The sequence below is a fragment of the Panthera leo genome, chromosome A2 (assembly GCF_018350215.1).
Source record: "Panthera leo isolate Ple1 chromosome A2, P.leo_Ple1_pat1.1, whole genome shotgun sequence".
In the NCBI taxonomy this organism is placed as follows: Eukaryota; Metazoa; Chordata; class Mammalia; order Carnivora; family Felidae; genus Panthera; species Panthera leo.
The window spans coordinates 90,213,989-90,229,034 of NC_056680.1; the positions used below are offsets into that span (position 1 = coordinate 90,213,989).

The 15,046-nt window shown below is 41.3% G+C and overlaps 1 protein-coding gene across 2 annotated transcripts in view; it reads right to left on the reverse strand.

The window, feature by feature from the left end:
• Positions 1-341: 341 nt before the first annotated feature.
• Positions 342-15,046, reverse strand: part of ABCB1 (ATP binding cassette subfamily B member 1) — a 217,708-nt gene continuing 203,003 nt past the window's right edge. The window contains exons 21-27 of one of the 2 annotated variants that reach the window (XM_042916949.1): positions 11,865-11,965; positions 10,116-10,256; positions 6,862-7,018; positions 5,153-5,350; positions 3,979-4,185; positions 1,074-1,220; positions 342-630 (exon numbers count right to left, since the gene is read on the reverse strand). In XM_042916949.1, coding sequence (XP_042772883.1) covers positions 424-630; positions 1,074-1,220; positions 3,979-4,185; positions 5,153-5,350; positions 6,862-7,018; positions 10,116-10,256; positions 11,865-11,965 — 1,158 coding nt within the window. In that variant the 3' untranslated portion in view covers positions 342-423. The remainder of the gene's footprint in view (positions 631-1,073; positions 1,221-3,978; positions 4,186-5,152; positions 5,351-6,861; positions 7,019-10,115; positions 10,257-11,864; positions 11,966-15,046) is intronic. The other variant, XM_042916931.1, reaches the window with a different exon arrangement.

Here is a 15,046-nt window from a genome sequence, read left to right on the forward strand (position 1 = left end):
TGGAAAAAACAAATCCAAAAGAATAGTTTAGAAACTCACCAAGGTAGACAGTAGGCAGTGGAACAATGAATATATTTTTCCTTTTTCTTTGGAAAATTTTCCAGTCTATCCTGTCATCTACCCAGGTATTCAGGACAGTAAGAAGTTTCCCTGTGTCTGTGCTGTTAGCTCTATAGCTTTATTTTATTTGAACTTGTCTTTTCTCTGTATGTTTCTGATAACAGCTAGGCTGCCATTTTTATACCTCATCAAGACAGGTGTCACTTGTAACTCCTGAATTTGCAATGCTATAGTATCAGCAGCAAATCAGATGTTCTAAAACTTATGAGATACATCTGAATTCTATGATTTGTAAAAAAACAATTTCTAGTTTAAATCAGAGAAAGCTATAATTTGAATTTATTTTTAAGACGTAACAAGAGTTCATAAGTTCTGTGTCCCAGCCTGGACACTGACCATGGAAAAGTAGATGCCTTTCTGAGCCAGCAGCTGTTGATGTGTGCCATGCTCCTTGACCTTGCCATTCTGAAACACCACTATTAGGTCTGCGTTCTGGATGGTAGACAGGCGGTGAGCGATCACGATGCAGGTGCGGCCTTCTCTGGCTTTGTCCAGGGCTTCTTGCACAATCTAATGATCAATCAGAACAGAAACCTTAAACTTTCACCATCACAGAAGAATATTTTACTTTTTATATTCTCAGCTCTGAATCTTTGAGTCTTTGGTTTTAATGCATGTAAATTTACATAAATGGCATTTAAAAAGTATTTTCTTTTTAATTATAATAAAAACCGATTCTCACTAAATCACAGGTATCTAAGTTTTCTGTCCAGTTCTCTTACTTACTAGTTCCCTTTTATTCTAGTTTTTCATTATCTTATTAGTCCCCCTTTATTTCTATTTTATTATTGTGCTAAAAATGTGATGTATGCCGCTTTTTTCTTTTGAATATTTTTGGTTTAGGAAATAAGATAATTTTACAAAATTTGGGAAAAATTTTACTTTTTTTCGTAGTTGATAGCACACAAAAACTATTGTACAAAGTAAATGGAACATCAGGGCAGAGGCCACACCTTTTCACTTTCAGTATCCAGAGCTGATGTAGCTTCGTCCAACAGTAGGATTTGAGGTTGTCTGATAAGGGCTCGGGCGATAGCAATCCTCTGTTTTTGACCTCCTGAGAGCTGAGTTCCCTTATCTCCCACTCTTGTTTCATATTTCTGCAAGTTAACCATTAGTAAAGTTAATCAAGTCCTAACCCCCCAAAATGATTAATGGTATACTGAATAAACTTGTACTTTGCAACATTTGACAGTTCTACTTAACAGGAAAAAAATATTTGGAAACAAAAGTTTACATAACAGCTACTTGGTGATCCATTTAATTTTTTCCCCCCACTTAATCACGATCAAACTAGAAGAAAGTTCTTTAGTTCTCACCAGTGTTCTGCAACAGAAATTTGAGCAATAAATTCTTGAGTTCCTACCATTCTCATAATGCCAACTGATCTGATGTCTTTGCAGTCTTTAAAGGTTAAATATAAATATTTGAGTTTTACCTTTAAGGTTAAATATTCATATGGAACCTAGTGTATTCTCTTTTCAACTCATTCATTCACTTAAATATTTATGGAATACCTGTTATACCAACAACTGTGAGAAATATAAAAATGGAGGCAGCTTTTTTTGTTGTTACCCTGAAGGAATTTATAATGTGAAGAGATCAGCCACCTATACAGCACTCTATTTAAGGTCAAATAGGTGCCAAATGAGTAATATATTCAACATGGTATGAAAGATCAGAAGCAGCAAATAGCAACTATGGAGAGAAAGCAGGAGAACAAAGAAGAGATACATGAAGGAAAGAAACCTTTGTGCATGAAGGAAAGAAGTTGGAAAGCTGCATCTTGAGAAAGAACATTCTAGGCTGGGGGGAAAAAAAAGCAGAAGGAATAAAGGGCCAAAAAAGTACTGTAGGGCTTAGGCAGTAATGTGAATTTCCTCAAGTCCAAGGTCAGTAAAGAGCTGAAGCTTTAGCTTTTCTGCTAATCAAATTCTATACGAGGGTCCATGACTAGGTGTTAAGGGTGAGTAAGGTTAACCAACATGGAGGGTTTGACAGTGTATGACTGTTAGTTACAGCAGAAGAGAAAAGGTAAAAATAGTCGAGATTTATTTCAGCTTAATTCAGTGGAACCTGAGATGCTAGCTGAGACACAAGATTAATGATCCCTGCCATCACTTTTGACATTCAAATAATCTTTGCAGGACAACTCACCTTTACAACAATTAAGAAAATTGTTGCACTGTTTCTCATTTTTAAATCCATAGTGACTTAAATGCACTTTGGCTACAGACACAGTAGCTACAATAAGCTAACAAGGGAGAGTTGGGGACCATGCAAATAAGAGAATAATGCCCTCTCCAAATGAATAAATTGAAACATTAAAGAAAAACTATACGAAAATATAAAACTTAAAAAAAAAATGGAGAAATTCTTCAAGACCTGGGGCTAGGGAAATAGCCCTGTTTGATACCAAGTGCACAATGTGTATAAAGAAAAAGTGTTAACTGGACCTTATCAAAATTAAACACTTGGCTCTGCATATGACCCTGTTAAAGGATAAAAAAATAAGCTATCGACTGGCTCAAAATATTTGCAAACTATGTATTTGACAAAGGACTAATAACTAAAATATGTAAGTATCTGTCAGAACTCAACTTTTTCAAATTAGAAAATAAGTAAAAAAACAGGTTATTTCACCAAAAAGGAAATACAGTCTGTATTTCCAAGTAAGTATGTAAGTATGTAAAAAGATGTTCATTTCTCAGGAAATCCACCACAATGAGTTATTACTACACATCTATCAGAATTACAACAGCAAATGCTGGCAAAGATGCAGAGAAGCTGTAATTCACACCTGCCGGTAGGAACACAAGATGGTACACTCTGGAAAACAGTTAAGCAGTTTGTTAGAAAACCGAACACAATTACCGTGTGGTCCAGCAACTGCACTTGTGGGCATGTATCTGAGATATAAAAACTCCAGTTCGCACTAAAACCTGTACAGTAATACTTAGGAGATTTTAATAGCCAAAACCTAGACACAACCTAGATAGGCTTCAACAGGTGAATGGCTCAACGAGCTGGTACATCCGTACCATGCAATCTTACTCGTCCTACTAATCAGGACGGCATGGCACTAAAGAGAGAAAAAGGCATAAACTATAGAGAACAAGAACTTGAGGGGATTATGCTGCGTGGAAAAAGCTCATCTTAATAGTCTATGCATGCTTATATAGCATTCTTAGAATAGAAAATTAGAGAAATGGAAAACTTAGTGGTTGGCCAAAGGTTGGGTGGAGTGAGGATAAAAGGGAGAGGTGCCTGACTGTAACGGGGCAACATGAGGGATGCTGGGGCGGCGTCTGCACGTGCAGTAACAGTGCAGAGAACTAAACAGAAGCAAATGACGACTAAAACTAGAGGATCTAAGATGAGCACATTCTATCAGTGACTATCCTGGTTGTGATACTGTATTACAGTTTGGCAAGATGGCACTGGAGGCAGCTAGGTAAAGGGTACGTAAAATCTCTGTTCCTTACAACCACGTGTCCATGTTTACCCCCAAAAATCATTAAAAATATAAGTACCATAAGGGATAAATCAAACAGGACTGCAATCTGAATGCAGCCCACAGCCACCAGTTTGCAACCTGAGAGACGGTGTTTACAGCTAATGTCACCTCATTTGCCTCTCACTGCCTTTATAAGATCTAGACATGATGACTAATATTCTCATCTGCCAGTAAGGAAACACGGTATGCAGTTCAGTGTGTTGTCCAAGGTCCCAGTGCTACCAAAGAGAGAAATTCTCCTCTAAGATTTTGTTGGTGTGTAACTTTGTGTACTGCTTGGAGGATGAAAACTGTTTGCAGTTGACTGTGATTTCATCCTAAGAAGTGATGCATTAACTTACGCGGGGTAAGGTCTCGATGAAAGGATGGATGTTGGCTGCTTTGGCTGCGTTCACAATTTCATCCTGTGACACCACCCGGCTGTTGTCTCCGTAGGCGATATTCTCAGCAATGCTGCAGTCAAACAGGACTGGCTCCTGGGACACAATTCCAAGGTGGGCTCTGAGCCACTGGATGTTAAGTTTCTTTGCCTCTTGACCATCTAGGAGCTGAAAACCAAAGTCCACAAACTATAAGACGGGCTTAAAAAGAGAAAAAAAACCCAAATCATAAACTAATAGATTTACCATTTGGAGCATTGTTGCATGTGGGCATCATCAGTTTGTGAAGTAACAAGACTCCCAGCCTCTAAGCGCTCACATTGTTGGAGGCCAACAAAATGATTTTTATGGTGACTAGGCCATCCTTTCTTGTATCTCACCAGCAAAATGGTCGCTTATTTGGCCTTGTCTTTCCAAATTACCCTTCGTCCTTATCTGCCCTCCTCCAGGCCAGTGTTCCTTCTGCCTCTAGAAGTCTGCAATTAGGTGTCCTACTCATATCTGCTGTTCCTGGAATGACTCCAACCTTTCAACTTGACTTTACTCCCCTCTTCTGGGTGGACCAGTTAAAAAAGCTGGTAAGTATGTGGCCCCAGATTCCCAAAGTTGGGTATCTCCTGTCCTACCTCTACCACTCTTTCCCTGAGAACTACCAGCCTTAAATTTCTCCCATTTCTCTTTCTGATGTCACTAAGGACAAGAGTTCAATACTACGTAAAATAAGTTCAAAGGACATTGTCTTTGAGAATATGGTTTTGGTGGTGGTGATTTTTTTTAAGCAGGAGGCGCAGTGCTTCTAGAGGAGTCTTGTGATAGATTAGCTGAGAATGCAGTAACCTTCTGGGTGAAGGAATAGAAACAAGTACACTTAGTCTTGACCTCTCCATAAATAAAGATATTCCCACCAGAGTATTAATACAGCATACCTACACAGTGTAGTCAAGCTATTGTTACCCTATTGTTCGATCTACTCGTCTAGGGGTGCCAGTTTGAGGTTTATAGAATGTGGTCATCACACCAAATAGGATTATAGGCCTTTATTTGCCCCATTTTTTTCCATTACAAGAATACTGGTTTATCGGCCACTTGAAGTAAAGCCCTAAATCAGGTTACAAACTTAAAAAAGTGTGCTCACCACTGTTCCGGCCATTGGGTCGTAGAACCGCTCAAGGAGCTGGACCACCGTGCTCTTCCCGCAGCCACTGCTGCCCACCAGGGCCAGCGTCTGGCCCTTTTTCACCTCCAGGCTCAGCCCCCGAAGCACTGGGGTATCTGGTCGAGTGGGATAGTTGAACAGGACTTTATTAAATGTCACATTTCCTTCCAACTTATCCTAAAAACAAAACAAAACAACACCAAAGTTTAATGTTACTATTATAATTGGTCTGATAATTATTACAAGTCTTTCACAGCAACTTTAGCAAAGATAAAGTAGAAAGACATAAAATTCATATTCAGTCTAAGTGTTGGCACTGGTTATTACTGAAAGCAAGTTGTTGTTACATAAAATGAAGATAGGAGAATGGGGTAAAAGTTAGAGTCACATTAGAAAGACTTGTTCTCTAAACTCAATTTCTGGTTCGTTTAGATAACTATTTAGCTTTCCCAGATGAGGATTCTGAGGCTAGAGCCAAGCCAGTGGCCAAAGGCTCAAAAGGTTTGGGCGTTCAGTGCAGTGTCTCACTGAGGTGTTGGTGGACAGCCCTGACCTCCAACCCTGGCTGCCTTTTTGTTTTGTTTTGTTTTTTTTTTGTTTTTTACTTTTTGTGAGAGAGAGAGAGAAGGAGGGGCAGAGAGAGGGGTGGGGACAGAGACTCCCAAGAAGGTTTTACACTGACAGCAAGAGAGCCCAATGTGGGGCTGAAACTCGTGAACACTGAGATCATGACCTGAGCTGAAATCAAGAATCAAGACACTTAACTGAGCCACCCAGGGTACCCCCTGGCCACCTCTTTATCTCATTCGTGGGGCACGGCCATTTTCTCAGCAGGTGACATCCATGATAAAGTCCCAGAAAAACTGTCTAACTCCTCATTTCTTTCCCCACACTGCTGCTTGTGCATTATAATGTACGGCAGCTCATCTCCTACAAAGAACATTCAGATCTAAATTTGAATTAACTTTGGAGACAGTATAGCATCATTACTCTTAATGTGAATGAAGGAGCCTTCTTACCAATTTAACACTGTCATTACAAAATGTGATTAAAGCCCAATTGCTATTTTTAATATTTTTTAAAGATTGTATTTTTTAAGTTATCTCTCTACCCAACATGGGGCCTGAACTCACAATCCTGAGATAAAGAGTTGTATGCTGTATCCACTGAGCCAGCCAGGCACCCCAGCACAATTGCTATTTGCATTTACCCATAGAATTACATGCATAGACCTTCATGCAGAAATAACTAACAGTTTTCATGGGAATTACTCAGTTCTTGTATATCTGGAGTATTTTAATTTTTTTAAAACTTCATTATTATGACTTTTCGTTCGATACAGGAGGTTTTAGGTTTTCAAAATCAAAAAAAAATTTTTTTAAGTAAGCTCTATGCCCAACATGGGGCTTGAACTCACCACCTCAAGATCAAGAGCCGCATGCTCCACTCACTGAGCCCAGGCTCCTCTTTCTTTACTTCCAGTGTACTCTATTTCAGAATCCTTGAAACCTCTTACGAACTGTTAAACTGTTAAGGATGCAGGCCAAATATTAGCCCTGTAAATATCCCAGAGTAAGCTAAAACAGGCTGATAGAATCATTACAAACGTATCCTGCGGTTATAATCTAGCAGACATCAAGCCTTTTGGAAAAATTAAGCAAGCATTCATCAGGCAACAGAGAACTCACAGGCCTCAGGCCCTCTTTACTGTAGCTGTCAATCAGAGGTTGCCTTTCAAGCAGCATGAATAAGTGGGCTGCAGACAGCTTGGATTTTGCATAGTCCGGAGCAAAGGAGCTAGCATGTCCTAGAGCTACCGCACCAAACACAATCGCTGTAAAAACCCTAGAAGGAAGGAGAGGAATGAAAACCTTAGTTTCTGTAATTAGCTCTGTGATATTTCGAAGTCCAAAGACATACTGCTTACTAGTATTGATTTTCTTTACTCCCTTGGGTACCCCTTCACTGATCCCTGCCTCCCCCTGACCCCACCACAAGACCACTACACACATTTCCATGAAGTTCCACTAACAAAGGACATCTAGAGGAGAAGCAAAAATTGATGTAACTTGCCACGGTTTTTCTTTTTCAGGAAGTGGCTTATAACTGAATCTGACTGTGACCTCAAGTACTTTTAGTGACTAGTTATACCCTTTTTAGACCTGAGGGAACGGAATGAAGTACAGACAGAGTGCTGGGGGGGGGGGGGGGGCGTTGGGAGGGTGGCAGAGGGGGGGGGTGTTGGGGGCAGGTGTGATCAGCCTCCAACAAGAAAGAATGTTTCCTATTGAATTGCTGGCCCTGACTTCCAGTTGGTAGTTTCTTCTAGGCTCCCAAACAGTATTAATCACTGTAGTTAAAGAAATTTTGTTAGGGAAAATAAGTTCTTTTACTAGAACTAGGTTTTCTCTTACAATTCAGCTAACTATTTTCACTACCCTCAGAAAAACAACTGCCCTAAAGTTCTATTTTCCAATGATCTTCTCTTTGAAGAATGATAATACATTATAGTATCTTTTAGGAAAGGCTAAAGATTCTGAGATCTGTATCTCCACAAAACTATTTACTTCTGACATCAGAGCTTCCCTAGAAAAAGGGGAGGGGAGGAAAATTTTTATCTAGCAATACTTAAAAAATTTTTTAAAAACTTTCATGTCCCAAACTTCTAAATCTAAGGTATCAAAATAGGTTTTAAGTACACCGGGGGGCAGGAATGGTGGGTGTAATAAGGCTTTCCCTTAAATACTGGGTAAGTTTGGTTACCAAAAACTAAATCTTAAAATAGTAGTGAACCAGCATGTTGCTGCCTAGCTTTCTGATATAGCCTATAAATTAGCTTTAGCATTGAAGATTAAAAAGTCTTCCAATTATCCAGAATTTAATTTATTAATGGTAGTGATGAAGTTTTGGGGGGATGGTGGGCTGGTCCAGAGCCAACGACCAAGAAAGAATTCTTGAAGATGTCTTTGGTACAAAAAGGTGATTTTAATAAAGCATGGGGACACGACCCATGCAGGGGGAAGAGCTGTATAGTATGGGGTCTTGACGGGTAAATCATTATATACCCTCAGGTTGGGAAGTGGTCAGGGAGAGAGTAAGTCTCTAAGGAATTTTGGAAGCAAGGTTTCCAGGACCTTGAAGGGCTACCTGTTGCTAGGAAAATGCCATTTTTTACCATTTAATAAAACCCCAGCCATGAGACCCTTCAAATGTATACTGGGGGGGGGGGGGGGGGGAGCATAAGCTTGGAGTATGATTGCCAGCATATATCCTGTGGCAACTGAGATAAAGGAAGTAGAATTACAGGATCCTTGAGGTTGGGATAATAAGCTAAGGTTCTCTTTTGCCCCTAACAAAGTGTCATAATCTAAGCAGCTCAGCTCCTGGAGGGAGGTCACTCTGCCAGTTTCAAGGACTTGTCAATGGGCTGAGGGCCGTAAGGGAATTTAATTTTTCATTTGCTTTAGTTTCCCACATTACCATGGCAAGCACTTAAACCCTTTCCTTTGTTCTTGGGTAGCCAGGAGTTTCCAAAGAGTATCACAGAGATCCCACCTGGGGACTGGGGAGGGGGGGGGGGGGGTTGCTAGCTTGGGCTAGCCTGACTCATATTCCCTCATCAGTAGAAACAAAAAAGCAGGGCCAATTTTCTCAGTGATGCTCTTCTAGAAAATAAAAGTACTCTAAGTTGTAATTCCCAGAGCTGGATATTGCCATTTGTGCCTCTCCAACCACTTTCTGCTCTCCACCTCACCCCCACCCCCCATCTTCTACCATCTCACTTCCTGCCTGAGAAGCTGACCTTCATGGATGGCATCAAAAGGTTTTTCTTGTACTCTGGCTTCTGATGGGGTTTGGCCATGAAAGGCAACAGCAGGGGAAGGGAGGGCTGGAGGAATGGGAGGCCAGGGTATTGTTTCATTGGCTTCTGTCTGGTTAGATTCTTGTGTTGTTGGTGTCCCTCCATCAGGGACCACAGACGCCCCCCTATGCGGGGTTCTGAGAATCTTACCCCCTCTGGCCCTTTAGGCTGAGGCTCTCAGTGGTTGGTTCCTAGCTGCAAACTGCTGGGGTGTTCACAGCTTTCCTGGGTACTGCTTACCTTAACTCTTCTCACACCTTTATAAACAGACCCTTTAGCAAACTCTTAGTTACCGCTTTGAAGGAGCATCTGTTTCCTGCTGGGATCCTGAAAGCTATGAACATTATATATACCTTTTTTCATAGTTATTTTAATTTTGGATGAAACCGCTTTCCTTGTCTTGACCCTGTTCAAAAAAAAGGCTGCTCACTCCTACTTTAAAATCAACCCATTAGAGCAGAAATACGCCCAGTGATCTTAAAAAGAATGGCTTCCCTTTGGCAAAACAAGAATGCAACCTAATTGAATGTATTTAGCATATTTTGAAAAGAGGAATGCATCCATTAGGAAGACCACTGGTTAGCCTTGGAAACCGAGAAAAAAGGAGAGGCTACGAGGCGATGCTGGCAAGGTCATCCCAGGCCTAGTCAGGGGAACAAGGCTCTGCCAGATTTCAGTTAAGCATTCCCATCCCATTATCCACGCCATCTTTGGTTGCAGATCAACAGCAAGTATTTAACCCTCTGTTTTGAGTCCATGGTAACCAGCGATTTTCTCGTTACAATTTATTTCTGCCTACACTCCACAATAAGAAACCTTGCTCTCCTCTTGACTGGAGTTCTGTGTACTACTACAATTCTGGTATATGATCACTTTTAGGAGCTTGGTTCATTTTAGTTCAACTCGGATGTTTAAATTGTACTTGGAGAATTATCAAGATCAGATTTCTGTGGCAGATTCAACTCTCTGACCTCATTTTAGAGCACGTGTTTTTTTTTCTATTCCCAAACTTTACATAGACCTACTAAAACCTTTCTCTAAAACCTTTGTATAGAATAATCTATTTTTAAGTTTACTTACAGAATAACATCTCTGAAGCGCATGTGTCCGTTCACGATGAGATACGCACCAAATCGAAAACAACCGGCGTAGGAAAAATACATAAATGCTTGTGAAATACTAAAAGTAATACCATAGACGTGTGCCTTCTGCACAGAATTCCTGAAAGGCAAGTTAGTATATTCATAACCTTCTCTTTGGCCTCTCTTAGCACTTTGTCATAGAAAGAGCAACAGCTTCTAAGGCTGGGTTTATATTCTGACTCCAGTTTTATTAGTTTGAGTGAGTGACAATCTCTCTATCATCACGTTTTCCAATTTGTATAATGGGAATAAACAGCATGATGCAGAATTCTTTTGAGGATTAAACAATATAAAGGTCTAGCAAAGCATCTCATTATTGGTTGTTCAAATGAGAGGTGCTGATATTATTAAATGTTGGTATCTAGTCAATCAGATATTCAGCCCCTATGATATAAATATGACTCATCAAAAATGTGTAGGATGTCAAAGTTAGGACTAAAGTTTGAATGGTCTCAATGCAATTTCTTCATTACTATCTTGCCTTCTAATAAGGACAAGGTATAGCCTCGTACGTCAAAATTCACATGTCAGATTCAGACAAGTAGGGTCACTGAGGTTTATGCGGACACCCATCAGAAGCTCCTCCCTGAGCTAGATCCCACCAGCCCCAATACAATGTGTTTCACACCATTTCTAATTAGACCACATGCTATCCTTTATCAGTATAGCTACTTTATTATATATACTTCAGTATTCTAAATCCTCCAAAAGAACAGTCATTTATTTTCTCCTAGATTAAAATAGGAAGGCATTTGGAAAGACAGGAAAATTCAAAATATTACTGATTTGGATATTTTAACTTATATCCTGTGAGCACAGTCAATATGTAAAATTACTCAACAATTTACAATGCTATTCAATCTTTAAATTATAATCAAATTGAAAATGAATTCTTCCTTAATTCCCTTGAAATTCAAATTAACCAGAAGTCTTAGGTAAGACTTGACATATACGTATAAGCCTTAGGTAAGGCTTGACATATACGTATATGTCAAGCATCAAATGGAGAGAAAAATTACTTCATGAAGTGTACATAACTAAGGAGATAGAATGAGAATTTCAATTCTCCCATTTCAAATTTATAAGCGTTCGAACTATTGTTCTCATCTACAAAGTTGTACTGTAAGTTGTTTTCATTTTTGTTAGTTTTAAAATATATTCATTTATAAAACTAGGCCTTGCCTGGCTGGAAACCAGTGGCAAATAGTGCCACTGAGTTTCTTAAACTGCTCGAGTAAGAACTAGTGAGGCAGGAGACGTGTGTTTTCAGAGTAGGTTGGGTCTGGTCCTCATCCAGAGAACAAATGGAATAGTCTAACCAAGTAAGTCTCATCTTTAGTTCAGTCTACACAGTTCCAAGAAAATAAAAGTTTGAGGAATTCCCTGAAATAATATTTATCCTTAAACGCCCACACTGGGTGTCTGAGTTGCCTACACAAAGGAACATTTGTTTGCACAGACCTCTGTGTCTTTTAGGTCTTGGAGAACACACCTATTTTTTCTACAAGAGATGTAAAAATCCAATCCTATAGCGCAATCAAAAAGCTACTTATTTTCAGTGAGATACTGAGAAAATATCATCCTTCCAGTTCTATTGTTGTTTGAGCACAATTTTTATTATCTTTTGGGAATAATTAAACCTCAGGAAAGCAGTAGTTTCTTAGCAACAATCACATATGCTCATTACCTGTAAGCTCCATACAATTTTTCAACGTACATCGACTCAAATTTTCTTTCCTGGGTTAAGGACACTACTGTCCTAATATTTTCTATTGCTTCCGTTGCAATCTGTAATGTAGAACAGATCTTGATGAGAAGTGGGGCTTTCATTTTTGGATAATGAAAAATATACACTTTAGGGCTCTGTCAAAAGAATCCTCAACATTTTGTTGACAGGTTTTTAATTTCTTCATTTTGACAGCAATGGCATAATGTGTTCTTCAAGATGAACTCTGTGACAAAACTGGACATCTTAAAAGCAAATCTTGTAAGGCTTGGTGGGCAAGTCTTCAGATGTCAAGGGAGACTGACAAGCTTAGAGCAAACATACTGGTCTCGACACCAGAAACCGGTTTTTATTTGCAGCCCTGCCAGCAGTTACTTGACTGGTTTTAGTCACAGCCTTTTGTGGCTTTGCTTTCTTTACAGGGTAGGGCCCTAAAAGACAGGGTCCTAGCATTACGCTACGGAATTTATAAGGGCCCACTGAAGGGGCCGGTCATTTCCTCCATGCACATATCCCTAGAGAAACTGGTCACTCACAACTGGAACGAAGATCCCGATTGTAAACAACGTAACTCTGCCTTAAGTCCCTGCTTAAACTAGGGACAGACACCAGATGGATAGGTTTACTAGACTTGGAGGCCACTGCTTGACCCAGGATGTCCTGTGGATTCAGAGATGAAGGTCTCCATGTGGGGAGCCACACTGGGTATATGGAGGAAGCTGGTCTGAATATTCAGCAGGGGAGGAAGGGAACAAAGGTGTAAAGAGACTCAGACACCATGGAGCTTGTGGCTCTAACAGAGCACCTGGTGGTGATTTTATAGTAATATAATCCATCTGTATTCCCTGCACTTCCCTGTGTCTTTATCTCAAAACCTTTCTACCCAAGCCAGTCAAAGCAGTTTTTTGACTTTTATAGCCAAACCACCCTTGACTAATGTTAATGGTCTGTGACTTAGTTTAAAGCATAGTTCCAGGGACACCTGGGTGGCTTAGCCCATTAAAGGTCTAAGGGTCTGACCTGGACTCAGGTTACAATCTCACGGTTCCTGAGTCTGAGTCCTCTATTGGGCTCTCTGCTGTCAGTGCAGAGCCTGCTTCAGATCCTCTGTCTCCCTCTCTGTCTGCCCCTCCTCCTCCTGCTCTCTCTCTCTCAAAAACAAAGAAACATTTAAAAACAAATAAATAAAGCATAGTTCCATAGGCAGCTCATCTAAACTATTAACACAAAGAGCATAAAAGTTTATGTTTTTGTTTGATCAGATTTAAGATTTTTACATCAGTTCTCTGCAACCAGATGAAGGCAAGATATTCGATATTTTAGGCTGAATGACCTTTTATCTTTAATTAGAAATGAAAAATCTAGAGGGGAGGGAAGATGGCGGCGTAGGAGGACGCTGGGCTCACCGCGCGTCCTGCTGATCACTTAGATTCCACCTACACCTGCCTAAATAACCCAGAAAACCGCCAGAGGATTAGCAGAACGGAGTCTCCGGAGCCAAGCGCAGACGAGAGGCCCACGGAAGAGGGTAGGAAGGGCAGCGAGGCGGTGCGTGCTCCACGGACTGGCGGGAGGGAGCCGGGGCAGAGGGGCGGCTCGCCAGCCAAGCAGAGCCCCCGAGTCTGGCTGGCAAAAGCGGAGGGGCCTGACGGACTGTGTTCCGACAGCAAGCGCGACTTAGCATCTGGGAGGTCATAAGTTAACAGCTCTGCTCAGAAAGCGGGAAGGCTGGAGGACAAAGGGAGGGAGAGCTGCTGAGCCCCCGGATGACAGAGCTCAGTTTGGTGGGGAACAAAGGCGCTCGCCAGCGCCATCCCCCCGCCCATCGCCCAGCCAAAATCCCAAAGGGAACCAGTTCCTGCCAGGGAACTTGCTCGCTCTGCGCAAATACCCAACTCTGTGCTTCTGCGGAGCCAAACCTCCGGCAGCGGATCTGACTCCCTCCCACTGCCACAGGGCCCCTCCTGAAGTGGATCACCTAAGGAGAAGCGAGCTAAGCCTGCCCCTCCTGCCCCCGTGCACCTTGCCTACCCACCCCAGCTAATACGCCAGATCCCCAGCACCACAAGCCTGGCAGTGTGCAAGTAGCCCAGACGGGCCATGCCACCCCACAGTGAATCTCACCCCTAGGAGAGGGGAAGAGAGGGCACACACCAGTCTGACTGTGGCCCCAGCGGTGGGCTTGGGGCAGACATCAGGTCGGACTGCGGCCCCGCCCACCAACTCCAGTTATACACCACAGCACAGGGGAAGTGCCCTGCAGGTCCTCACCACTCCAGGGACTATCCAAAATGACCAAACGGAAGAGTTCCCCTCAGAAGAATCTCCAGGAAATAACAACAGCTAATGAACTGATCAAAAAGGATTTAAATAATATAACAGAAAGTGAATTTAGAATAATAGTCATAAAATTAATCGCTGGGCTTGAAAACAGTATAGAGGACAGCAGAGAATCTCTTGCCACAGAGATCAAGGGACTAAGGAACAGTCACGAGGAGCTGAAAAACGCTTTAAACGAAATGCAAAACAAAATGGAAACGACAACGGCTCGGATTCAAGAGGCAGAGGAGAGAATAGGTGAACTAGAAGATAAAGTTATGGAAAAAGAGGAAACTGAGAGAAAGAGAGATAAAAAAATCCAGGAGTATGAGGGGAAAATTAGAGAACTAAGTGATACACTAAAAAGAAATAATATACGCATAATTGGTATCCCAGAGGAGGAAGAGAGAGGGAAAGGTGCTGAAGGGGTACTTGAAGAAATTATAGCTGAGAACTTCCCTGAACTGGGGAAGGAAAAAGGCATTGAAATCCAAGAGGCACAGAGAACTCCCTTCAGACGTAACTTGAATTGATCTTCTGCACGACGTATCATAGTGAAACTGGCAAAATACAAGGATAAAGAGAAAATTCTGAAAGCAGCAAGGGATAAACGTGCCCTCACATATAAAGGGAGACCTATAAGACTCGTGACCGATCTCTCTTTTGAAACTTGGCAGGCCAGAAAGGATTGGCAGGAGATCTTCAGTGTGCTAAACAGAAAAAATATGCAGCCGAGAATCCTTTATCCAGCAAGTCTGTCATTTAGAATAGAAGGAGAGATAAAGGTCTTCCCAAACAAACAAAAACTGAAGGAATTTGTCACC